We start from the raw sequence: 27,331 nt of genomic DNA, 5'->3' as shown, positions 1-27,331 counted from the left end.
AACGCTCTCTACGTGGGGCTGCCCTTAAAGACGGCCCGGAAGCTTCAACTAGTCCAGCGCGCGGCAGCCATGTTGCTAACAGGAGCAGGACGCAGGGAGCACACAACGCCCTTGTTGTCCCAGCTCCACTGGCTGCCGATTTGCTACCGGGCCCAATTTAAGGTGCTGGTATTATCCTACAAAGCCCTAAACGGTTCCGGCCCAAAATACCTTAAGGACCGCATCTCGGCCTACGAGCCCACGAGGACCTTGAGATCATCTGGGGAGGCCCTTCTCTCGATCCCGCCTGCCTCACAGGCACGTCTGGCGGGAACGAGAGAGAGGGCCTTCTCGGTGGTGGCCCCCCGGCTGTGGAATTCCCTCCCTGCCGACATCAGACAGGCACCCTCTCTTATGGCCTTTCGTAAGGGCCTGAAGACATGGCTCTTCGAGCAGGCTTTCAACTGAGCGCTATGTTACTGGAAACGACAACCGGAATGAATTACGACTACGAGATTGATTATGATTCCATAATATGACGCAGCGGATTTTTAGTGTAATTTAAATGTTGTGTATTGGTAATGTTAGTTTGTTGTCCTGAATGCTTTGTAAAGTGTCTTTTTGTATTGTACACCGCCACGAGTCGCCCTCGGGCTGAGAGCAGCGGTTAATAAATGCAAGAAATAAATAAATAAATAAATTTATTTATCATGTCAGGAGCTCATGGGGGTTCTGTGTCCCAAGTTTGGTCCAGACTGTCATTGGTGGGGGTCACAGTGGTCTCTACCACCCACATACATACATTCACTTTCTTTAGATAGATCAGTGTTTTTCAACCTTCCTAATGCTGCGACCCCTTAATACAGCACCTCATGTTGTGGTGACCCTTAACCATAAAATTATTATTGTTGCTACTCTTAATGGTAATTGTGTTACTGTTATGAATCATAATGAAAATATCTGAAATGCAGGATGTATTTTCATTCACTGGATCAAATTTGGCACAAATATCCAATAACGGAGCTCCAAGCAGTCATGTCGGCCTTGGAGGTGTCTATGGACAATACCAGCTCTTCGGCCTAGAAATTGAGCACCAACCCCCAGACTTAGACACGACTGGACTTAATGTCAGGAGAAACCTTTTACCTTATTTTATCCAATATGCCAAATTTCAAAATTGGTGGGGTTGGAGGGAGAATTGATTTTGACATTTGGGAGTTGCAGTTACTGGGATTTATAGTTCACCTACAATCAAAGAGCATTCTGAACCCCACCAATGATGGAATTGAACTTGGCACACAGAACTCCCATGACCAAAAGAAAATACTGGAAGTGCTTGGTTGGCATTGACCTTGAGTTTTGGAGTTGTAGTTCATCTGCATTCAGAGAGCAGTGTGGACTCAAACAATGATTGGTCTGGATCAAACTTGGCACGGATACTCAATATGCCCAAATGTGAACACTGGTGAGGTTTGGGGAAAATATACCTTGACATTTGGGAGTAGGGAGTTGCTGGGATTTATAGTTCACTTACAATGAAAGAGCATTCTGAATCCCGTCAACGATAGAATTCGGCCAAACTTCCCACATAGAACCCCCATGGCCAACAGAAAATATTGTGTTTTCGATGGTGTTTTGTGACCCCTCTGGCACCCCCTTACGACCCCCTCAGGGGTCCTGACCCCCAGGTTGAGAAACACTGAGATAGATGGATGGATGGATAGATAAACAGATAAATAGATTAAGGAGGATGCCTTATCTTGACTTCAGGGCATACCTACACACACAAAAACTGCACACAGCTGGAAGCAAATAACATGGGAATTTGAACTTGGGGCGTGCTTCTGCACTGTAGAATTAATAGAAATTGACACCAAGTGAACTCGCATGGCTGCATGCGATGCAATCATGGGAGTTGTAGTTTTACAAATTTTTTTTGCTTATCCGCTAAAGCATGTTGTGGTTCAATGTTTTGAGATCCTGAGAGTTGTAGTCTTACAAGGTCTTGAGCCTTCTCTGCTAAATCCAGATGAGTATCGTACTTATTATTATTATTATTATTATTATTATTATTATTATTGGGTTGTTGTAGGATTTTTCGGGCTATATGGCCATGGTCTAGAGGCATTCTCTCCTGACGTTTTGTCTGCATTTCGTCTATCTCTGAGGATGCTTGCCATAGATGCAGGTGAAATTTCAGGAGAGAATGCCTCTAGACCATGGCCATATAGCCTGAAAAAACCTACAACAACCCAGTGATTCCGGCCATGAAAGCCTTCGACAATACATTATTATTATTATTATTATTATTAATACCCCGCTTTATCTCCCCAAAGAGGACTCAAAGCGGCTTGACACAAAAACCTTAGTGTCTAATTTAAAATATACAAATATACAAACAGTAAAACAGGATTAAACACAGATAGCACTAAAAATTCACAGTTGAAATCTATATTACAACAAAAATTAATAAATGTATATAATGAAACAATAAAAGCATGTGGGAGGGGATCTTGCTTCTCCTCTCAGACCAAGGAGATTGTCTTTCAATATAGGCCAGCTTGGTTCCTCTTACATTCTAAATATTTCTGAATAGCCTTGTTACAGAATTTGGAAAAATCAGGGCAACCTCAACTTAGAGGAGAACGTAAATAGAGATTATTACTATAAAAGTATATAATAAGGAAGGACAGGGCATTCAAAATGTATTTGGATTATTTATTTATTTATCGTATCAGGAGTGATCCAAAACAGTTGTATTGCATTCAAACAAACAAACAAAACACAAAGTTTGCAGACTTGGTAGTTGATTAAATGTCCTTTGAGCAGTAGCTGGCCACTCTGAGTGCCTCTGGTGTTGCTGCAAGACGGTCCTCCATTGTGCATGTGGCAGGGCTCAGGTTGCATTGCAGTAGGTGGTCTGTGGTTTGCTTTTCTCCACACTCGCATGTCGTGGATTCCACTTTGTGGCCCCATTTCGTAAGATTGGCTCTGCATCTCGTGGTTCTCTGCGTCTCAGGGTTGGGAGAAGCCAAACCCAGGAAAAGGGGGTATGTCTGGTAAAGGGTGGAGCAAGGGCTGAACTCAAGACAAAAATGCATCCCTTGAATGGTTCCCCTCTCCCTGTATAGGAGAAAACTAGCCCAGCTGCAAGTGGCCTATCACGAGCTCTTCCGGGAATATGATGCTCATATCAAAACCAGCCTGGACAGTGAGAAACGGAGCAAGGTGAGAGAAACTAGTAATGTAAAACCTTTTTGGAGGGTGGGAGAACCCATGTCCTTTTCTGTCTGTCTTTGGGATGAGTGTTTTTGCCTATTGTGTCTCACGTCTCTTCTCTGTGACCACTGTCTCCTTGTCCCCCTCCATAGGGATTGGATCTGCAGATCGCTGAACTGTCTCAGCAACTTCAAGAGGCTGAAGAGGCACTGGTGGCCAAGCAGGAACTGATTGACAAGCTGAAAGAAGAGGCTGAACAACACAAAGCCATCATGGAAACGGTGCCTGTCCTCAAAGCACAAGTGAGTAGGGAGTGCTTGTACCTGAGCATAGTAGCCATTGTAGAAGAGGATTTAGGGTGCCTCCATAGAACTTAAAAGAGTCAATGGAACTGCCTGGCTTCAGGAAAGGCAAAAGCTGCACATCGCAAGTGCTGAACCTGACTCAGCACATAGAAGATGGCTTTGAAAGGCAGCAGATTGCAGGAGCTGTCTTCATAGACCTGTAAGCAGCTTATGATACTGTGAACCACCACCTCCTCCTGAGAAAAATGTATAATATCACAAAGGATTACCACCTCACCCGCCTCATAGGAAAACTGCTACAAAACAGGAGCTTTTTTGTTGAGTTCCAGGGCCAGAGAAGCAGATGGCGGAAACAGAAGAATGGCCTGCCTCAGGGGAGCGTGCTCTCCCCATCAATGTTCAACATTTACACAAATGACCAGCCACTGCCAGAAGGGACAGAGAGTTTCATCTATACTGATGATCGTGCCATTACTGCTCAAGCAGGGAGCTTTGAGATGGTAGAACAGAAGCTCTCCGAAGCTCTAGGTGCTCTTACTGCCTATTACAGGGAAAACCAACTGATCCCTAATCCATCTAAACACAGACATGTGCTTTTCACCTTAATGACAGACAAGCATCCCGACTCTGAGGATTACCTGGGAAGGAATCCCACTGGAGCATTGCAGCGCACCCAAATACCTGGGAGTCACTCTGGACCGTGCTCTGACCTACAAGAAGCACTACCTGAACATCAAGCAAAAAGTGGGCGCTAGAAACAATATCATACAAAAGCTGACTGGCACAACCTGGGGATCACAACCAGACACAGTGAAGACATCTGCCCTTGCGCTGTGCTACTCTGCTGCTGAGTATGCATGCCCAGTGTGGAATACATCTCACCATACTAAAACAGTGGATGTGGCTCTTAATGAGACATGCCGCATTATCACGGGGTGTCTGCGCCCTACACCACTGGAGAAATTACACTGCTTAGCCGGTATTGCACCACCTGACATCCGCCGGGAAGTAGCAGCCAATAGTGAAAGGACCAAGGCAGCGACATCTCCAGCTCATACCTTGTTTGGGTATCAGCCAGCACGTCAACGACTTAAATCAAGAAATAGTTTTCTTAGATCTACAGAGACACTCACTGGAACACCTCAGCAAGCAAGAGTCCAAAAGTGGCAGGCTCAAACCCAGAAACTCAATCAATGGCTGATACCAAATGAGAGACTCCCCCCTGGGCACACAGAAGACTGGGCGACTGGGAAGGCACTGAACAGACTGCACTCTGGCACCACGAGATGCAGAGCCAATATTAAGAAATGGGGCTACAAAGTTGAATCCACGATATGCGAGTGCGGAGAAGAGCAAACCACTGACCACCTGCTGCAATGCAACTTGAGCCCTGCCACATGAACAATGGAGGACCTTCTTGCGGCAACACCAGAGGCACTCCAAGTGGCCAGATACTGGTCAAAGGACATTTAATCAACTACCAAGTTTGCAAAATTTGTGCTTTTGTATCTGTTTGTTTGTTTTGTTCTGTTAGAAATGTAATACTATGGTATGGTTGCTGATGACACGAAAAATAATAATAAAATAAATGGAACTGCCATCTCATCTTCTCTCTTCAGGCCGATATTTATAAGACAGATTTCCTGGCCGAGCGTCAGGCTCGTGAAAAGCTACATGAGCAGCGAGAGGCCCTGGTGGAGCAACTTGCCCAATTGCAAAGAGATTATGAGAAACTGAAAGCAGACTCCGAGGGGGCCAGCCGGTGAGTAGACCGAAAGGAACACGGACACAATTTAAGGTCCAGCCATTTGTCCAGCTCAATTGCAATATTGATGCTTTGTCATTCGGTTTTGGATAAGGTTTCAATAGAATCTACAGCTTTCTTATTTTTATTTGCAAAATATCATTTGGCCCTTAGATGTAATCATTAGCACAAGAGCCAAAGTGGAAATCCAAAGCAACAAGGTTATCACATATCACAGAAGAGGTTAGTATTGGAACTGATTTGCGTTTCTTTCCTAACCAAATAGGGCTCTTATGGAAGAGATGAGGAATCGCCATTCCGACATGCGTCCACCTCCTCAATTGCCAGGTAATTGCTGTAGTTGAATCTTTGAACCTTCATCCACCTGTTGTTGTGTGCCTTCAAGTTTATAGTGCCCCTGAAGCTCAATCACAGGGTTTTCTATGGAAGGTTTTCTTTAGTCTTGGTGCTCCTCTTGAGGCTGAGAATGTGTGGCTCACCCAAGGCATGAGCCTCACATGTTCAACTGTTCAGAAATGAATCCAGTGGATGTTTCATTTCCAAGCAAGAACGTGAACCCTGGTCTCCAGAGTTATAATTCAATGTTCAAACTTCTTTACTATGCTTACTCCCTTTCTGCACCAAAGAAGCTCCAAAAGCTTCACCCCTTCCTTGTAGGTAAAAATTTCCATCTCTGGGTTGAACAAAAATTGGTGGCAAGTTTTTGTGGCACCAAAATTTCTCAAGTGAGTCAAAACAGGACATAGATAGCAGATCTATGTTCTCTTGTTCCTGGCTAAAGTAGCATTAGAAATCTCCTGTAGATTTTTTTTTAAGCAGTTCTTCTCCTAACTGGTAATAATACCCCAGATGAACCTTAAGATATTTTGCTGCTCTTCAGCAAAAAAACTGCTTTATTTATTTATTTACTAGCCGTCCCCTGCCATGCGTTGCTGTGGCCCAGTCTGGTGATCTGGAAAATAAAGTAATGATAAAGTGTTGGTTTCTAATACAGTATATGTAATATCTTTCTGCTTGTGGGTAAACAGTATTTCTTGCTGTTTCTTTGTCAGTGTTGATGTGGAGATTGTCTGGTTTGCCTACCCTGGAACATGCAACATGTAATTGTCCTTCTTTAGGGGTCCCTTTCAAATCTATGATACAATATCTCTGTGTGTGTGAGAATCATATCTATCTATCTATATCTATGACTGGATGGCTCTTTGTCAGGAGGGCTTTGATTACGTTTTCTTGCCCTGGTGAAGGGAGTTGGACCGGATGGCCTTAAGTATTTTCTGTTAATCATGGGGGTTCTGTGTGGGAAGTTTGCCCCAATTCTGTTGTTCGGCTTTGATTGTAGGTGAACTGTGAATCCCAGTAACTACAACTCCCAAATGTCAAGGTCTATTTTCCCCAAACTCCATCTGTGTTCATATTTGGGCATATGGAATATTCGTGCCAAGTTTGGTCCACCATTGTTTGGTCCACCATTGTTTGAGTCCACAGTGCTCTCTGGATGTAGGTGAACTACAACTCCCAAACTCAAGGTCAGTGCCCAACTCAAGGTCAGTGTTTTCTGTTGGTCATGGGAGTCCTATATGCCACGTTTAGTTCAATGCCATAATTGTTGGAGTTCAGAATGCTCTTTGATTGTAGGTGAACTATAAATCCCAGCAACTACAACTCCCAAATGACAAAATCAATTTTTTGGGGTGAAGGACATACATTGGGTTATTAGGTGTCTTGTGTCCAAATTTGGTGTCAATTCGCCCAGTGGTTTTTGAGTTCTGTTAATCCCACAAACGAACATTACATTTTTATTTATATAAGATTTATTTATTATTTAAAACTTTTATATCCCGATCTTCTCTACCTCCGTAGAGGGACTCAGACCGACTTACAGCAAAAATTCAATCTAAAATCTAAAATATTATACATCAACATTAAAATTAACCAATACATATAGGATAAATTTCATAACATAACATAAATTGAGCCAAAGACATTTTAAAAGCAAGTTCACTTGCTCAGTGAACCTTCAACTCCTTAATCGTTTTTCTTGGTTATTTATCAGGTGAGAGTAACCAGTACTGTATAAAAACTGCATCAGAGATTTATACAAAAGCCTTATGGTACTGGCACTTTCATTTTCAGTTCCTTTTGTCATTCTTTATTATCTGTGGCACTTTGTAGTTTCATCCCTGGCCACTTTTACTTCAGTGTCCATTTGTTTGTGCCATTAGAATTTTATGTCCTACCATCTTACTTTACTTACATACAACATCAATTGTCACTTCATCATCTTCAAATGTAGAGATTCTTCTTCAGTTTTCTTTTGTTTTCATCATCCTAAACAATTAGATCAGTGTTTTTCAACCTTCCTAATACCGTGACCCCTTAATACAGTTCCTCATGTTGTGGTGACTCCCCCAACCATAACCTTATTTTTGTTGCTACTTCACAACGGTAGTTTTGCTACTGTTATGAATCATAATGCCTGGAATATTGTGTCCCAATTCTGGGCACCACAATTCAAGAGAGATATTGACAAGCCGGAATGTGTCCAGAGGAGGGCAACTAAAATGATCAGGGGTCTGGAGAACAAGCCCTATGAGGAGCAGCTTAAGGAGCTGGGCATATTTAGCCTGAAGAAAAGAAGGCTGAGAGGAGATATGATAGCCATGTATAAATATGTGAGAGGAAGTCACAGGGAGGAGGGAGCAAGCTTGTTTTCTGCTTCCTTGGAGACTAGGACGCGAAGCAATGGCTTAAAACTACAAGAAAAGAGATTCCACCTGAACATGAGGAAGAATTTCCTGACTGTGAGAGCCGTTCAGCAGTGGAACTCTCTGCTCCAGAGTGTGGTGGAGGCTCCTTCTTTGGAAGCTTTCAAACAGAGACTGGATGGCCATCTGTCAGGGGTGATTTGAATGCAATATTCCTGCTTCTTGGCAGGGGGTTAGACTGGATGGCCCATGAGATCTCTTCCAACTCTTTGATTCTATGATAATATAAATATGCAGGATGTATTTTCATTCATTGCACCAAATTTGGCACAAATACCCGTTACGCCCAAATTTGAATACTGGGGGGGGGGGGGGTTAATTTTGTCATTTGGGAATTGTAGTTGTGGGATTTATAGTTCCCCTAAAATTAAAGAGCACTCTGAATTCCACCAATGATGGAATTGAACCAATCTTGACACACAGAACTTTCCACGATCAACAGAAAATACTGGAAAGGTTTGGTGGGTAGTGACCTTAAATTTTGGAGTTGTAGTTCACCTACATCCAGACTTGTAGTTCGCCTACAACCAGACCAAACTTGGCATAAATATTCAATATACCAAAATGTGAATATTGGTGGAGTTTGAGGAAAATAAACCTTGACATTTGGGAGTTGTAATTGCTGGGATTTATTGTTCACCTACAATCAAAGAGCATTTTGAACCCCACCAAAGATAGAATTGGGCCAGACCTCCCACACAGAACCCCTACGACCAACAGAAAGTACTGTGTTGTCTGATGGTCTCTGGCGACCCCACTGACACCTCCGCATGACCCCCAGGTTGAGAAACACTGTCTTAAGGACATGCCTTTTTCTATACAAATATCTGAGCACATGGCAAGGCTGAGTCCTCCATTTTCTTCGTCTGTAAGTATGACAATACCTCTGCTGTGAGTTAGTTAGCTAGGTCCTTTTGAAAGCTTGTATTGTGGAAGCTCACTTGCTCTACTGTTAACACTAGAAGCTTCTGATCTGCCTAACTGCTGTTACTGCTTTACATTTTTGAATGCTTTTCCCTTTTTTGAAAATTACCCTACATGGGTTCTTCCTTTCTACTAAATCAGAGTACACTTCTATAGTAACTATCCTTTTTAACTTCCCCTCCTTGTCATTCCAGATTACCAGATGGGATGGAACGGACCAGGGCTGGTGATGGCAGGTCCAAGACCAAGCTTTGCTGATGAGCAGCCTAACTACTGTTGTCCTAAATGCCAGTACAGAGCTCCAGACATGGACACGCTACAAATCCATGTCATGGACTGCATCCAGTGATGAAGGAGGACAAGTCCCAGTCTATGATGTGCTTTTGCTGCATTGCCTTAAGCAGGACCAGCGGTTCAGCTACTGACAGTTGATTCGAGGAAAGATCCTGGACTGTTTGCTCCTGCTCATGTATGCTATTAATTTTTTCATCCTATGAGAATGGTTGAGCCTGCTGCTGTCCTTCTTCAGGGCCTGGCTACCATAGCCATGGGAAAAGGGGATTTGCACTATTATTGGTTTATGTGAAACAATCTTAAGTGTCTGATCTGTGGTATGTCAGGGAGAAGTGGGATTGGGCCACCCCTTTTGGATAACAAACGGTGAATATTTATCTTCCAGTAGCTCTCTTTGTAATGGCAGCAAGAGGAATCTTCTACATAAAGACTACTAGTTCCTTTTTTTCCTCATATGTGCCTTCCTAGTCACATGATGAAAACCCCAGGCTGCCCTAACAGTGCCTTAAACATTTCTTCAGCTAAGCTGTGATAAGGTAAACCAAATAAATAGAAAAAAGGAGGGAGGGAGGGAAAGACATGGGTTTTTTTTTCCTTCAGCTTTTTAAAGAACTGTTTCCTGTTGAAACTGCTTGTTGTTATCAATCCTTCCTTGATATCAAGAGCCACTGTATGAGTCTATTTTATCTGAAGTGAATTAAAGGAAACTTCAAGATCAGAAACGACTTTCCTTATGCCAGGAACCTCCCATGTATCTATACACATAATAAAAATGAAAATCTGTATGTGGCACAGGTGTCTGTTCACACAGACAGCCTCCAGCCTCCACAAATAGGCTATTGTTTCCGGTGCTGAGAAGACAGCAAGTCACTCTCTCGAAGGACATTGCAGGTTATAGCAAGCACATCCCAGTGTTCCTTTCTCTCTTCATTTGCATGACCCCACCCACTGCTGCTTCTCTTATCTGTTTCAACCCTTTCCTATGGCCCACAGCAGAGGAACTGATCAGCAACTGAACATACTGGAGAGGTTTGGAGAGAATTCACAATGATTTATAGGAGTTGTAGGGACTGGGATGCATAGTTCATCTGCAATCTAAGAGCACTCTGAATTGCACCAATGATGGACCTGGAACTCACTTGGCACACAGACCCACCATGGGCAATTGTCCATACTCACAGAGTTTAGGGGGTGATTACCCTGAGAGTTGTAGTTCACCCTTATCCAGAGAACAGTGAACTCAGCCAGCGATGGATCTAAACTTGGCACACCGAACCAACATGGCCAATTGTGCATACTGGCTGAGCTTGGGGGTGATTGCCCTGGGAATCTGGGAGTTGTGGTTCACAATTACCTAGATATCACTGAACCCAGCAGCTGTCGGATCTGGACCAAACTTGGCACACAGATCCAACATGGCCAACTTTAAGTAATGGCAGGGTTTGGGAATGACTGACCCACGATTGGATGGATGGCATCCTTGAAGTGACTGGACTGACCCTGAAGGAGCTGGGGGTGGTGACGGCAAACAGGGAGCTCTGGCGTGGGCTGGTCCATGAGGTCACAAAGAGTCGGAGACGACTGAACGAATGAACAACAACAACAACGACCCACGATTCTGGAAATTGTAGTTCACCCACATCATTATGCATTTTCTAATGGGAGCATTAATTAAAAAACAAAAATATTGTTTTTTCCCCTAATAAATAGCATTACACATTACCAAACTTCACAAAACAAACAATGCCTTCTCAAATAACCTGGGCACCGCCACGTCCCCAAGCTAGTAAACAATATAAAAGCACTTCCTTAGATGTAGAAATCAGGTTTTTTTATTAACTCAATCACAAATAATTTACAATGCAAGGAACAACCCATGAAGCTGAGCTTGGTACTGCTCCTCTAAGGGTTCCTCTGCTCCTCCACACCCACAACTGTGGGTTTTAAAGGGAGGCGCTTCATGAAAAGAGGAGAGACCTCTGGCCCAACCAAATGGCTTTTTAACTCACTCACCCTCCTTTTGGACCAGCTGCTCAGTCTGACCAAAAGCTGAGTGAGCTTAAGAACAGGCAGAACTATTCCAATAAATAATTCAAGTTACCATCTTCAAATCAAACTGCCAGCGATTTTGCAGAAAATATCTTCAAAATTACAAACAAGGACCAGTCACCAACCAACAGAGAGACCACATTGTGGAGGACATTGTGCTATAAAAGGCAGGAGTACCCAGATCCAGAATCTCTGGTTGATCCCCTTTTGAAGACCAGAACCTACAATGGACAGAATAAAGTCATTTTTCCACTTCATGAAGCGGCTTCAGGGCTGGCACTAGAATTGTTGTCTTGAGGGGAAACACTTGCTCCGCGTGGTGTCACTTCAATAATCCGAGGCTTCTCGATGATACGCGCTGTCTGGTTGCCCTTTTCCACAATGCCAATGATCCAGGCTTGATGTCCTTCTCCATATTTGGGGGACTTAATTTCAGCACAGAAACGGGCAGCCTGCTCCCTTGGTAAACAGATCAGCAGCCCCCCTGTCACGTAAGAAGAGTACATTAAAGGCCACACGCAGATTTAGACGCCATCCATCCCTACTCTACTTAAGAGTGGGCAAGCTTCAGACATGCAGATAATATTGAATTAGGCTTAAAGCCCAAGAATTTGTCAGCAGTACAAGAACTGGAAAGAACTCCATTCTTCCCCAAAACTCACCCACTTATGACTTAATTTTATTTGAATTTAGGCATTTTCTGCTGTTATTGTTATAAATCTTTAATAAATGTGTATCAAACTAAGATTTATAATAATAATAAAATAATAAAACTTTATTTATATTGTATTGTCGAAGGCTTTCATGGCCAGAATCACTCAGTTCTTGTGGGTTTTTTCGGGCTATATGGCCATGTTCTAGAGGCATTTCTCCTGACGTTTCGCCTGCATCTATGGCAAGCTTCCTCAGAGGGTGAGGTCCTCACCCTCTGAGGAAGCTTGCCATAGATGCAGGCGAAACGTCAGGAGAAATGCCTCTAGAACATGGCCATATAGCCCGAAAAAACCCACAAGAACTTTATTTATATTCCTCCCTATCTCCCCGAAGGGACTCAGGGTGGATTCCAATCACAAAAAAGGCAAACATTCAATACCAAAACAAAACAACTGACACATAATCACAAAAATTAAACTCCACACTATATACGAGGGGTATTTTTTAAGTAAGGTCCGTTTTGTTGTAGACACTAGTAGTTCGCGCGCATACCACAACGAGCGCGTGTGTCGTGTACCAACATTTATTTATTTATTTACCTTACTTATATACCGCTGTTCTCAGCCCGAAGGCGACTCACAGCGGTTCACAACAAATACAAACAGCAAAAATTCAGTGCTACAGTATAGAAACAGTTAACAACCTAACACATTACACAATTAATAAACAGTGACTACAATACCCATTCACTGTCGTCTCGTCATCAAAAACATGTTCCAGATTCGTCATCCATTGTTCCATTCCAGTGTTCATTAACCAATCATTGCACTAATTATTCGAACGCCTGCTCAAACAGCCAGGTCTTCGCCTTTTTGCGGAATACCATTAGAGATGGTGCTAGTCTAATGTCCGTAGGAAGGGCGTTCCACAGCCGAGGAGCCACCACCGAGAAGGCCCTATCTCTCGTCCCCGCCAGCCGAGCTTGAGAAGCAGGCGGGATCGAGAGCAGGGTCTCCCTGGAAGATCTCAAAGTCCTGGTGGGTTCATAGGCAGAGATGCGGTCGGATAGGTAGCCTGGGCCGGAACCGTTTAGGGCTTTAAAGGCCAACGCCAGCACTTTGAATTCAGCCCGGTAGCAGATCGGTAGCCAGTGGAGTTGGGGTTGTATGCTCCCTGCGCTCCGCTCCTGTTAAAATCATGGCTGCCGAGCGTTGGACTAGTTGGAGCTTCCGAGCTGTCTTCAAAGGCAACCCCACATAGAGAGCGTTGCAGTAGTCTAAATGGGATGTAACCAGAATGCCTAGGGAACAACTGTGCTCAGTTTCCGCTCTGTAGCTAACCTGTACAGTTCTGTTCTGTGCTTTAAAAATGTTTAAGACTATCAACTGACCCGCCGCATGTGAGGTTCGCTCAGTGATATGGTTTTTGTCAGCAAGGAATCTGCTTGCTGCAGAAATTCATCGGCGGGTGAGTTGATAGACTTAAACATTTTTAAAGCACAGAACAGAACTGTACAGGTTTGCAACAGAGCGGAAACTGAGCACATTTGTTCCCGAGGCATGCCGGTAAACGACGCATGCGCTCGTTGCGGTATGCGCATGAACTTCTAGTGTCTACAACAAAACGGACCTTACTTAAAAAATACCTCTCATAAAATGAATTATAACTTAGCAAATTAGAATAAAAAAATTAAAACCTATTATAAAAACAGAAGCATCAATTTCCCAGAGTCAACAGAGTTCCTTGGAGGCATATAAATTGATCACTGCTTAGGATATCAACTGAGCTAGTGGGGCAGAAAACTCAAGAACGGATTGCACATGCTACTCAGAGATATAATAGCAATGTCATTATCTATTCCTTCTCCTCGTAGGCCAATGAGCAGAAGTTTCAGTTGTTTCTTAAAGGTGAGAGGAGACGGGGCCATCTTTAGTTCCTTAGGGAGGGCGTTTACTGGTAGATCCTCATCTTTTTTCATTCACTCTTGACCTAAGTTATCTGTCTCACTGCTTCTTAAACTGTGGATCCTGACCCCAAATGGGATCCCCTTAGCTCAATATTGGGGTCACAAAAAATTTGGCAACAGTAAACGTTTTCTGAATGCAGTTCTAGATATTTACACAAATCTGTTGTGCAGTATTTACAGTGGGCTCTGCAGACGATGCTTCAACTGTACTTCATAAAAAGAAAAATCAGCCTGTTTAGCAAGACTTGCAAAGGCTGGTTTGTTATAATATTTAATATACCTATACTGTATAAACATGTCTTGGGCCAAAAGGAGTCATGAATAGAAAAGTTTAAGAAGCTCTGATCTAGCTTACCAGATGTCTCCGGAGATGTTCCTTGCAGGAGCTTAGACCGGTTGCCACATGCTTTGCTGATGGCAGCCATCTTGGCAATGATAGGCAAATTATGGATGACAAATGACACCTCACTGCGTTGCTGTTTGGCCATGTTTTGTGCATGGCCCAGAATCCCAAATCCTGTAATATCTGTGGCAGCATGGGCATTGAAAGTGTGCATCAGACTGGCAGCTGAAGAAAGAGAACAAAACATAGAGGTACTACATTTCAACTGGGACCCAGCAGTTCTTGGCTACTTACTGCCTAAACAAGATCTATTCACTTATTCTCTCTACTTATATCAGGTGGTTTCTGGAGGCTGGTGGCTGCTAGCAGTCTGGGTCCAACTTTTGACCATTCTTACAAGATGTGGGATGAAAATATATGTCCCATCAATTCAGGAAGCACCAAAGAAAGCCAAGCTCAGCAACCTGAATTTGAAAGTACATTAATCTACCTGCTATCCAATCATTCCAGGCATTATCTCTTACTGTTATGTTGCTGCTAAATGCTGGAAAACTGATAATGTTGATTTTGGCCATGAAATTGTCACTGCGATTTTATAAAGTAATATATGACATAATTGGTTTGGTTTAGCCATAGGTGTATTTGATAGTTCAATGCAGACCATCTAGTCAATTCTGAACATCTGAAATTCATACCTTTCATCCTTTTTGAGAGGAAGAGAGGTGAGTTGAATTCTGTATGTAAAAATGAAGGTTCTCTAGTATATCCGTGAAAACAAGGCTCTTGTTCCATAATTTTAAACTTACTTTCCCTTCTTTAAATAAAAATATGCTGGCAGATAAGCTAGAATTCAGGAGGCTCATTTAATTGTAGTTTTTTTCTTTATAACTACATTTTAAAGTCAAATGCTCTGATAATCTTGAAAAATACACAGAACCTTCTTTTTAAAATCTACCCTACATCTTTCTGCCCTCATTAAGCAATTAAGGTGGATTAAACGTTTCCCAAAATAGCTCCCAAATAAAATATTCCATGTTAAAAAAATATGGGTAGCACAGGTGGCCGCCACTCACTACTTTTAAACTGAAATTAAGAACAGATCTAAGATCACACTCGAGGTCCCCTACCTGTTCTGTTCAGCATAGCCATACTAAACATGGCTTCTTGGTAAGCCAGTTCAACATCTTCTCTGGAAACCACCAGCTTAATCTTATTCCATCGCTCTGGCTGGAAAAGAAATAAAGGATTTTAAACATTATTCAGATGCTCTTTTTCACTAGCAAATAAATTGATATCCCCTCTCCCTCCAAACTTCAAGTTTGTGCAGTAAACTGTAGTAAATTTCAGTGATTTTTTTACTGTTTGGAGGCCAATAGTTTGCTGATGCATCAACCGTCTTGCCCACCAATGTACTACTATCACTTAAAGTATATGGTACAAGTTTTGAGGATGGGGACAAGAGTCACCTGCCAGAAGGGATGGGAACCTATGTGGCCCTCTGCAACCCAATTCTTGTATACATTTTAAATCTTACATTATGAATATTCAGCTAGGGCTAGACACTGCTGATAGAGCTCTCTTTTTCCTGATGCATATTATATTTTATGCATCCTTTATAAAACTGTGATGTGGTACTCACAAAATACACACTTAAAAAAAACCCAATGCAATGCAATATAATTCTAGACAGTTAGGAAGTGACGAGATCATGATCACCCAGTAATCTTTGGAGATGAACTTAAATATGCACCCAGGCCACCGTAGTCTCAGTGCACCTCTTCATTCATGTGAGTAGCCATGCCCTTCCCAACGTTATTGGACTGCAACTCCCGCGAGCTGTAGTCAACACAGCCAACAGCGAAGGATGCTGGGAGTTGACAGTCCAACATTAGTAGAGCTACACAGTTTCTATCATAGTTTTCAGACTAAGACCTGCAATTATCCTATGCCTATTACCTTGACAATTTATTTCATTCCAACCTCTCCCTTTTTGTGCATGTAAAGAGGAATCCCCTGCCCCTCCATTGGGTCTCAGCAGCACATAGGAAGACCAAAGGAATCCCAACATTTTCCCAAAGATACTACATTATCACTTACATTATCTAGCCACTGATGAGCATTCACAGCCACTTGAGTCCCTAATGGTTTAGTTAATACGAGGACATCTCCTGGAACTGCACTGTCGGGCCTAGAATCAAAATAAAAAAAGAACTTGAATGCTTGAACTTGAGTGCTTTGTTTATATATGCCTTTCAATATTGATATATCCAGGATGGCTAACAATAAGAACTGTAGTTCAGTAATAAGAACAAGAATATCCTCAGCACTGCTTGAAAAAAAGCCCAAAGAAGGAGCAATATAAAACTAAAGCACATTAAGAAGCTTGGAAAAACAAGCAGGTCTTTGCCTATTACAGCAGTGGTTTTATATCAGATTGAGAACTCTGAATCACAAATTCCCCTAAAGAAGGGTTTATGTTAATGTGCAGTGGTTTTCCTAGGCAGCTAGAATTTTTTTCCCTATGCATCTTTTCCTATGTATCTAGAAATTTTCACTGTATCTTGCAGCAAAATCATGCTTAAAACTCAGCTGAAAGATACAAGTTAATCCAAAAACATTTGAAATTGGCCAACAACGACTCAATCAAGCACTGTCCTCAAGAATATATTAGCTGCCATACCTTTTGATTCCAAGACAAATTTCTTCAGAAGTAACATAAGTTCAAGATGCCTGAAATGGCCTTATGTCAAAGAATTATTTACTGTGTTCTTGTTCTTGATCCGGACAGATACTCCCTATTTGACACAATAAACTTAGCAACATCTTCAGTTAGAAAATATCTCAGGGTCCTCAGAAATTTCTCATATTTCTCTAGTATCCAAAACTGCAATAAAACTAAATCTTAAAAGCAAATAATCTGAATATGACAAGAAAACAGAGGCAAAATGTGACATGTTCAGACCAACATCTTCCAGAAGAAATGGGATAGCCAGATCCAGTAGATCAATGAAAAACTCTTATTGTTATTACACTCATTAAGCTCCAAGATGAGGGTTTATTTATAATTCCAAAAATATTCTATCCACATTGTTTACAAAGCCTGTTCTGATTTTCAGAAGCAGAATGGTTTGAAACTATTTGGAGTGTTATAATTGTTTCACTTTGCACATGATTTGATAGCCATCTATACCACATTTGCCCTTGAACTGGGAGAAGGGTTTTTCACTTTCCAGCCAAATTTCTTCTCATATCCTTTACTCAAGGATATGAGAAGAAATTTGGCTGGAAAGTTAAAAACCCTTCTCCCAATTCAAGGGAAATTCAATCTTTAATTCTGTTAAACAAACTATTCTTCACTTTCCTTATAAGTCAGCTCTGTAATCCTGCAAAAATCATCACTTTCCAGTTAACACTGGAATGCAATTATATTTCTGCAAAATACATCAATAACCCTATAGACTGCTTCCTCAAATTCTCTCACAATGCGCTCTCGATACTCACATGATGAATTCATTGGGCTGGCAAACAACTGTTGCAACCCCTCCAACAATAATCCAAGGATTCAAGACTGTCTGCCCACCAGTTACTGAAGTGCCACCTTCTTCTGCTGCATCCCTGAAGCCCTTGATTATCAGTGGCATGATTTTATCTCGCTCCTGGGTGAAAGTACAACAAAAGATTCAGGAAACTGCCTGCAAACATCAGAACTACTTTGGAAAGTTAGAACTCTGTGATTTCCTATCTGCAGTTCAAAAAAAGGATATAATAGTGGTTCTCATAAAACACAGTTTGGTTACATGTGTTTGCTTCAAATATCAATTCGAAAGATGTCTTGGTAAGATACGTGAGCTTACAAATGAGGATTTATCAAAAAAATCAAATCAATTATTTGGTGTAGATATATGAACTGGAAAGTCATTGTTGTAGTTATTCCTTTACACAATGGTTGCCAACCTTTGGTCCTCCAAGTGTTTTGGACTTCAGCTCCTACAATCCCACACGTAGTCAGCTGGCTGGGATTCCTGGGAGTTGAAGTCCAAAACACCTGGAGGACCAAAGATTGGCAACCACTGGATTAGAGGAAGCTGTTTCATCACAGAAACAGGAGACTTCTACAGAAAACAAAAGCAGATACACAATTCTAAATTATGATTTGACTAATGATACGGCTACACAAACAAGCCCTTGATTCTAAAAAACAATGTTGCTGCAAATTAAGATTTAGCATGATATTTGAATCACTTCAAACTGCCTTGACATCTTAGCAAATAAGACTATGTAACAAAATTTGGAAAAAAAACTGTTCCTGGTTTGAAAATGTTATTTTCTGTTTAATGGTGCAGTATTTACTTTGAAAATAATTGTTATACTCAAGAAACTTCATTTTTTGTAGCTACCACAAACCATGTTGAATTTGTTGAGACTATGAGATGTTCACTGAAAAATTATATGCAAAACAAAGTTCTTGCGTTTTAATATACCTTTTCCATGTTTTTATGATAGAAACAATTAGGAAATGACATTTATAACTCAGGAACAAAAATTGTGTTACATAGTGTAATCATTCATTCAAATTTTAAGAACAAGAAAACTTGCAGTCATGTATTTAAGCACATGAACCGTAAAATTATGAATCCCAGCTATTAGACCCAACAGTCTCAATAACTGCACCAATGAAATGTACATAAATGTTGCTTTACTACATTCTTTTCCATTACTTGGGACTAGCAATTTGATTCAAGTCAAAGTATACTTTTAAAAAAACAGAAGTCACTTTACACAACGACAGCCTATATGTTAAATTAGTCCGACATCGGGTATGACTCAGAGAGCCATCTTTGTATATCATATATTACCTGACCCTTTTAGTTGAAGGGGCCAGACATTGCACCTGACCACTTCTACATTCGGTGTTCTAACTTTTCAGAAATACAACCAGCTCCATTGCCCTGGCAGCATCCAGGTTCAAAAAGCCTGGTGCAGAAGTGACCCAAACAGGTAATGTCCTTTTACAGATGGGCAGTGGTCATACAGAATGTCATATAAAAACATTTTTAAAATTCTCATTTTGATATATTGCTTCTCACCTCCTCACTCATTTTCTGGCTCACACTCAGCAGCATAAGCATGTTGTCACACTCTGTGATGCCCATTGCATAGAGGTCACTCAGAACATTGGCGCAGGCAATTCGACCCTACATCAGATACAAAGCATTGAATAAAGGAGATCACACACAAGACCATTGTTTCAAACACAAATATATCGTGCTGTATAACAGATACAGCTCCCTTCTCAGCAACCCTTTCCCCCTCCTACTGTTGTGCTCCCATTCTCTGTGCTCACCATCATGTAGGGATCCTCCACCAGTGGATAAAAGAAGTCTGTAGTCTGTATAAGGGACAGGCCCCCATGTCTCAAAGGGATCACACAGGAGTCCATCCCAATGCCTGTGGAGAGGAAGGATCACATGCATTGTAGAACCTCTACAGGCACAGGATAAGTATCCCTTATCCGAAATGCTCAGAATCAAAAACATTTGGAATTTTGGAGTATCCATTATTGGCATATATGTACACACATAATGAGGTATCATGGAGATCAGACCCAAATCTAACGATGATTTTTATACATATAACTGCTTCACAGGGGAGCTGTGTTTCCCTTCCCAGGGCACCTGTGCTGGTCAGTGACCATAATAAAGTTTTGTATTGTATACATGCATACAGCTTATACACATATTCTGAAGGTAATTTTATGGCGAGATATACGGTCACGAAGGTAGGAGGGTCCCAAGCCATTTAGGGCTTAATAGGTAAGAACCTGTACCTTGAATTGGGACCGGAAGATAAACGGAGGCCAATTGAGCTCCTTAAACGGGGGGTTGACCGCTCCCTGTAAGAGGCCCCAGTTATTACATGTTTCCCCATATAATCCACCCATACATTCAGGTCCTCTGGGGGACATTTACTCCAACTAGCCAGGACTAGACTGGCAACAGTCACCCAGAAGATGTTTTTATCAGCCGCCCCCAAGACTCTGGAGTGACCTGCCAGAGATTCAACCACTAAACAAGCTGTTAGAATTAAAGACCTGTTTCTTGTACCCAGTCAATGTTAAGTTCAAAGTCTCACCGATGGAACAGCAGGGAGTGAGAGAACCAAAACGGGAGAATTCTAGGGAAAAGTTCAACCTAATAACAAGCAGGTGTAAGAATACAAACAACTGCTAAAAGAGCACTGATAAGAGAGGAGGCCTTGAAGTGGAAATCCACTGAAAGCAGGGAGCTCAGACAAGGGAGACAGGAGGGGGAATGCAAGCTGCTGAGAAAGCAGGCACAAGAATACTGATAAGAACTGATACCAAGGAAGGATCAAAGCAAGAGATAGGAATGAGGGGAGAAAGAGCCTGATGTGCACATGCTCAAAGTTCTGACTATAAAACTAAACAGCACTTCAACTCAAGTGTGGCATTCTCCACCCAGCAAGGTGACTTGATCAATTAAGCTTGTATCTATATCTTGACTTCCGCGTTTGATTGAGGGGGAAAAATCAAAAAGATTTTGTGCTAACTAATAAGAGGGAATAGCAGCGAGCCCCAACAGTGTGATTTTTCTGACTATGTTAATGAATTTGAGTAGAACAGGCAATCAATGTCTCAATGGAATGTACTGAGAATGGGGCCACCTTCGTAAATAAGCATTTCAGCGTTAAGAAAAAACTGAAAATTTAAAGAGCTTCAATCGTAACTAGGATGCCAATGAGATTCTAGGCTACATCAAAAGAAGCAGTGTCTAGGCCACACCCCCTCGAATGGCAGCCCTTCAGCTGTTGGGGTCTCCAACTCCCAGAAGCCCTCACCAGCTTGTTCAATGGCCAGGAATTAGAAGAACTTTATTTTTCTACTCCGCCTCCATCTCCCGAAGGGACTTGGGCAGCTTACATGGGGCCCAAGGCCAAGGCGGAATATAATTAAAAACAAAGCAAAAACAATTAAAACAACATAAAACAACATAACAATCATAGGATTTATGGGAGTTGGAGCCTAAAAACAGATGGAGGGCCACCATCTGAGGCTGCCTGGTCTAGATGAAAGGAAGCTATGATGCCCCTCTATTATGCTTTGGTCAGATCCTACTTGGAATAGAACTGTGTTCGGTTTGGGGCACCACAATTCAAGAGAGATATTGACAAGCTGGAATGTGTCCAAAAGAGGGTGACTAACATGATCAAAGGTCTGGAGACCATGACCTTTGAGAAGCAGCTTAAAGAGCTTGGTCTGTTCAGCCTGCAGATGAGAAGGCGGAGGAGGCATAATAATATACGTTTAAATATTTGAAAGGATGTCATAAGGAAGAGGAAGCAGGCTTGTTTTCTGCTGCCCTGGAGACTAGGGCCCCATCAATTTATTTATTTATTTGCTACATTTTTGTACCACCCCCCTCAGCCCGCAGACAACTCGAGGCGGTTCACAAGGCCACAATTCAATGCCAACAATATCATAAAAACATTTAAAAGTATTTACATTAATAAAAGCAAATCATCTAAACAGTACTTAAAACCTGGGGATTTCCCATATTTGAAAGGGGGTGGTTACATTACGTTAGCATTAAATGCATGCTGATTTTGCTGCAACGGCCGAAAAACACAGGATAAAAAGTTCACCTTTTATCCCTATTCTGGCCAAAAATGTGCATATTCGTATCACTGTGTAACCCTGCAGTCACCAAAAACACATGATTTCCTTCCCTCTGGTGTAGACTGCTCCAGCTGATGCCTGCTTTAAAAAAGCCCAAAACAGATGATCAGGCTGTCAAACAGACACACAGCTGATTTAAAGGAAGCAGAATGGAAAGCAATTAGAACTCTCTGAAACTCTTTTATTTTAACTGTATAATATTCAACAGAGCTTGACTAAACAATTAGGGGAAGGGAGAAATCCAGCAGAAGGTTTTTTTAAATCACTCTATTATGTGCTGAATCTCATATGCACACATGCAAATCTGCTAATATTTATATTAAGATATTCGCATGTGCACATATACAGTTCAGTGCATAATGGAGTTTTTTTTAATCTGCTGGATGTCCCCCATTTACCCTCCAGATTGTTTGGGTACAGAAGAGGTCTGTGAGGATGGCATGGAAAGAAATCCTGGAACCTATAGGTCTGTATAGGGATATGTACTCTAGATATGTATTCAGGTCCCCCTCGATGGACTGTCACCTTGTCGAGGTGAGGGGGCTTGCATGTTCCAATGAACCTGCGGGCACAACAACTGGAGTCGTGAACTCCCAAAAGTGGCCGCGGGGGAGGTTCCAGACCAAGCACAGACCAAAGACCTAACAGTGGAGCAGGCAGAGGATAACATGGTACATGTTACAATGGCTGTGAAGGCGGAAGAAGGCTGCAACAGATTGAGAAGCCACGGTCGTCCTGTTAAACTATGCCACCAGTGGAACCTCAGTCTGTGATGACTGTGTATTGATCAGTTGTGCATTGACCTCCACACATAAAAAAACTCACACACAGGAATCTTCCAAGGAAAATAAAAACAAAGTAAGCAAGTACTCAGGTTCCGGGTTTCTTTGTCCTCCCTTTAAAACCTATGTTTTTGTGCTGTCTGGAAGCACCCTAGGAATTGAAGAAATGGGTTCAAATTACAGGAAGGGAGATTCCATTTGAACATTAGGAAGAACTTCTTGACCATAAGAGCTGTTCAACGGTGGAACAGTGCAATGGAGGTTCCTTCTCCAGAGGCTTTTAAACAGGTTAGATGGCCATCTGTCAGGGGTACAATTGTGTTTTTCCTGCATGGCAGGGGTTGGACAAGATGTACAGAAAAGGGTGAATAAATGGATCATCAAAGGTTTAGAAGTCAAGACCTTAGGGGAGTGGATGAGGGAGCTGGGTCTACAGAAGAGAAGGCTGAGAAGGGACATGACGGCCATGTTCTCTGCTGTTCTGGAGACTAAGGCACACTGGAGCAATGGATTCAAACTGCAGGAAAGATTCCAGCTAAACATTAGGAAGAACTTCCTAATGTTTGACAATAGAATATGCTCCCCAGAGTGTGGTGGTTTCCTGCTCTGAAGAATTTTAAAGAGGAGCTGGATGGCAATCTGATGAAAGTACTTTGATTGTGTGTTCCTACATGGCAGGGAGTTGGCCTGGATGGTCTTTGAGTGTCTCTCATAGAATCATAGAGTTGGAAGAGACCACATGGGCCATCTAGTCCCACCCCCTGCCATGCAGGAAACGTGCAATCAAAGCACCCGACAGATGGTCATCCAGCCTCTGTTTAAAAGTTTCCAAGGAAGAACCTTCCACCACACTCTGAGGAAGACAGGAGTGTGGTCAGGAAGTACTTCCTATGTTTGGGTAGCATCTCCTTTCCCGTAATATGAACCCATTGTTCCAAGTCCTCATTTCCAGGGCAGCAGAAAACAAACCTGCTCCCTCTTCCTTATGGCACCCTTTCATAGATTTACATATGGCAATCATGTCTCCTCTCAACTTTCTCTTCTGCAGGCTAAACATACTCAGGTCTTTAAGACCCGTCGCAAACTAGGCTCCTGCGGGAGCAAACCTTGCCAGCACGTCCCTGACGTCATGAGACTCCGCCTCTCATCCCGCCCCTTTCTCCGCCCCTTTCTCTGTGCCAGCGTAGTTTTTCCTTTGCTAGGGCAGCATTGCCAGCGTACTCTCTCAGTTGGCAGAATTCAACTGAGAGAGAACGCTGGCAATGCTGCCCTAGCAAAGGAAAAACCAGTGGTTTTCTTCTCTAGCACGGAGAAAGGGGTGGAGAGAGAGGCGCAGTCTCATGACATCAAGGACGTGCTCGCAAGGTTTGCTCCCGCAGGAGCCTAGTTTGCGGCGGCTCTTAGATGCTCCTCATAAGGATTCATGGTCTCCAGACCTTTTATCATTTTAGTCGCCCTCCTCTGAATACCTTCCAGCTTGTCAATATCTCTTTTGAAATGTGGTATACAGAATAGGGCACAGTGTTATTCCAGGTGAGGTCTAACCAAAGTAGAATAGAGGGACACCATGACTTCCCTTGATCTAGACACTATACTCCATTTGATGCAGCCCAAAATCCCATTGGCTTTTTTAGCTGCTGCATCATGTTCAATTTATTGTCCACTAAGGATCCAAGATCTTTCTCACATGGACTGTTGTTGCGCCAGGCATCATCCATCCTGTATCTTTGCATTTCATATTTTCTGCCTAAGTATCATATCTTATATTTGCCCATGTTGAAATCCATTATGTTAGTTTTGGCCCATCTATCCAATCTGTTAATGTCATTTTGAATTCTAATCCTGGGGTATTAGCTATCCCTCCTAATTTGGTGTCCCCTGCAAACTTGATACGCACGCCCTCTAAGCCTTCATCCAAGTCATTTATAAAGATGTTGAATAGCCCTCCTCCGCGAATAACCTGCTTCTCCTTTATCTCACTCAAGTTTTTAATTAGTTTTTTCTTTTAATCATTACATGTAGCCCTCCCATTGTCACTGTGATTGTGTTTACTGTAATTTTATATTGCTATGCATTCACATGTTTTATGTAATTATGACGTTGTTGTTTATTGTCTGCGTTTTCGGTTTCCGTTTTTATCTGCTGTAATTTGTTGTTTGGGCTTGGCCTTATGTAAGCTGCCCCGAGTCCCCATCGGGGAGATGGTGGCAGGGTATAAATAAAGATTATTATTACTATTATTATTATTATTAATGGGCCCAGGATCGAACCCTGTGGCACTCCACTAGTCACTTCTTTCCAGGGTGAAGAGGAACTATTGGTGAGCACCCTTTGGGTTTGGTCACTTAACCAATGACAAATCCACCTAATAGGAGAATTGGCTTGTCCAGTGTTTCTCAACCTGGGAGTCAGGACCCCTGGGGGAGTCATGAAGCGGTTTCCAAGGGGTCACCAAAGACCATAAGAAAACACACATTTCTAATGGTCTTGGGAATCCCTTTGGCAGAGAAAGCGGAAGACCTCAAGGCAGGGTGTTCTGTGTTCGAAGTCTGACCCAATTCTATTGTTGATGGGATTCAGAAGTCTCTTTGAATGTAGGTAAACTATAAATCCCAGCAACCACAACTCCCAAATGACAAAATCAATCCCCCACCCAATTCCACCAGCATTCAAATTTGGGCATATCAGGTATTTGTGTTGCAAATTTGGTCCAGTGAATTAAAATACATTCTGCATATCAGATATTTACAATTCATAACAGTAGCAAAATGACAACAAAAATAATGTTATGGTTGGAGTCACCACAACATAAGGAACTATATTAAGGGGTCGAAACATTAGAAAGGTGGAGAAACACTGGCCTAGTCCATATTTGACTAATTTGCTTGCAAGAGGGTCATGGGGGCCTTTGTCTAACTCTGGGATTCTCTTTCAAGCGTCTTCCTGCCAATGACTTGGCCACGGTAGTCCACGCTCTGGTTACATCCCGTCTTGACTACTGCAACGCTCTCTACATGGGGTTGCCTTTGAAGACAGCCCGGAAGCTCCAATTAGTTCAACGGGCGGCAGCCATGATACTAACAGGAGCGGAGCGCAGGGAGCATACAACTCCTCTGCTGCACCAGCTCCACTGGCTGCCGATCTGCTACCGGGCTCAATTCAAAGTGCTGGCGTTGGCCTTTAAAGCCCTAAACGGTTCTGGCCCAACTTATCTATCCGAACGTATCTCGGCCTATCAGCCCACCAGGACCCTAAGATCGTCTGGGGAGGCCCTGCTCTCTATCCCGCCGGCCTCACAGGTGCGGCTGGCGGGGAAGAGAGACAGGGCCTTTTCTGTGGTGGCCCCTCGGCTTTGGAACACCCTCCCCATAGAGGTAAGATCAGCCCCCTCGCTGATGGTGTTTTGAAAAAGATTGAAGACATGGATGTTTGAACAAGCATTCGGTTAACCCGGTGCAATGAATTTTGATGATTAAAGGATTGGTAATCATGGACGATGAATTTGGATTGCGATTCTAGTTACGAGATGCATTTGGATTGTTATTGGTGGCCCAATAATTTGTATTGTATATGTGTTTTTTATGCTTTTAAACTGAATATTGTTGATTTTTGTAGTGTTGTAAACCGCGTTGAGTCGCCGATTTAGGCTGAGAAATAGCGGTATATAAGCGCAGTAATAATAATAATAATAATAATAATAATAATAATAATAATAATGTTTGGCTCTCAGAGTCAGACTTCGAAGGCCCTCCCTCACAACAAGGGCCCATCAACCAGAAGGCTTCTCAAGAGACTCTTTCCGCCTCGGGACCCGCCCTCCCGCCTGCCCCAGGCCTCACCGAGGGTGGGAGTCGTTCCCGTGGCCGCCACCGGCTCCCCCGCCTCCGCCAAGCCGGGCCGAGGGCCGCTGAGTCCCTCCAGGAGCCTGAGCAGCGTCTCCTGGGGGACTTTGCAGCCTCAGCCCCGCAGCTCCCCGTAGCCGGTGAGCCTCCATCCGGGGCTCAGCCCCACCGCCTCGGGCTCGAAGGGCCGGTAGCCCGGCGGGCCCGGTGGCAAGGCCGGGGCGGGATTCGGGTTCGCCGCCGCCAAGGAGGGGAGAGCGGCCGAGGGAGATCCAGCCAGCGCCGCCATGATGGGCTTTCTGGAGCAGCAGCCTCTTCTCGCGAGAACTGGACCGGAGGCGGGCGCGCATGCTCAGTAGGTTGCGTAGTGGGAAGGAAAAAAGAAAGGCGTTCCTCCTTAAAGGGGCAGAGAGGGAACTCTCGCGAGAAGTGAGAGTTACACAACAAATCTCATTGAGGGAATGCTACAAGCGACAAATCATTTGAAGAGGAAGCTAGGAATCACTGAATCAGAGTATTATAGAATCATAGAGTTGGAAGAGACCACGTGGGCCATCTAGTCTAACCCTCTGCCATGCAGGGAAAGCACAATCAAAGCATCCCCCACAGATGGCCATCCTTGGCCTCTCACATCTGCTACAAAACAGAACTTTTGTGTTGAGTTCCAGGGCCAGAGAAGCAGACAGCGAAAACAGAAAACAGCCTACCTTGGGGGAAGCGTACTTGCTTCATCAATGTTTAACATTTA

At 42.9% G+C, this 27,331-nt stretch overlaps 2 protein-coding genes across 3 annotated transcripts in view; one reads left to right on the top strand and one right to left on the bottom strand.

The window, feature by feature from the left end:
* The window catches only part of IKBKG (inhibitor of nuclear factor kappa B kinase regulatory subunit gamma), a 28,641-nt gene extending 18,668 nt beyond the window's left edge, over positions 1–9,973 (top strand). For both annotated transcript variants that reach the window (XM_060763247.2, XM_060763246.2), the window contains exons 11-15: positions 3,111–3,207; positions 3,351–3,500; positions 5,123–5,265; positions 5,534–5,595; positions 9,152–9,973. In XM_060763247.2, the coding sequence (XP_060619230.2) occupies positions 3,111–3,207; positions 3,351–3,500; positions 5,123–5,265; positions 5,534–5,595; positions 9,152–9,306 (607 nt within the window). In that variant the 3' untranslated portion in view covers positions 9,307–9,973. The remainder of the gene's footprint in view (positions 1–3,110; positions 3,208–3,350; positions 3,501–5,122; positions 5,266–5,533; positions 5,596–9,151) is intronic.
* Positions 9,974–11,060: 1,087 nt separating this feature from the next.
* On the bottom strand, positions 11,061–26,906 carry LOC132767871 (selenide, water dikinase 2). Its single transcript, XM_060763248.2, has 8 exons — positions 26,581–26,906; positions 19,608–19,711; positions 19,351–19,458; positions 17,765–17,919; positions 16,361–16,451; positions 15,391–15,490; positions 14,276–14,488; positions 11,061–11,784 (listed from the first exon to the last, which is right to left on the bottom strand). Exons 1-8 carry the CDS (start codon positions 26,870–26,872, stop codon positions 11,555–11,557), a joined length of 1,293 nt encoding a protein of 430 aa, XP_060619231.2. The 5' UTR covers positions 26,873–26,906; the 3' UTR covers positions 11,061–11,554.
* Positions 26,907–27,331: the final 425 nt, after the last annotated feature.

Source organism: Anolis sagrei, chromosome 2 (genome assembly GCF_037176765.1).
Source record: "Anolis sagrei isolate rAnoSag1 chromosome 2, rAnoSag1.mat, whole genome shotgun sequence".
Lineage (NCBI taxonomy): Eukaryota > Metazoa > Chordata > Lepidosauria > Squamata > Dactyloidae > Anolis > Anolis sagrei.
The sequence above is the reverse complement of the archived record's forward strand: the minus strand, read 5'-3'. Positions and strand labels throughout refer to the sequence as shown.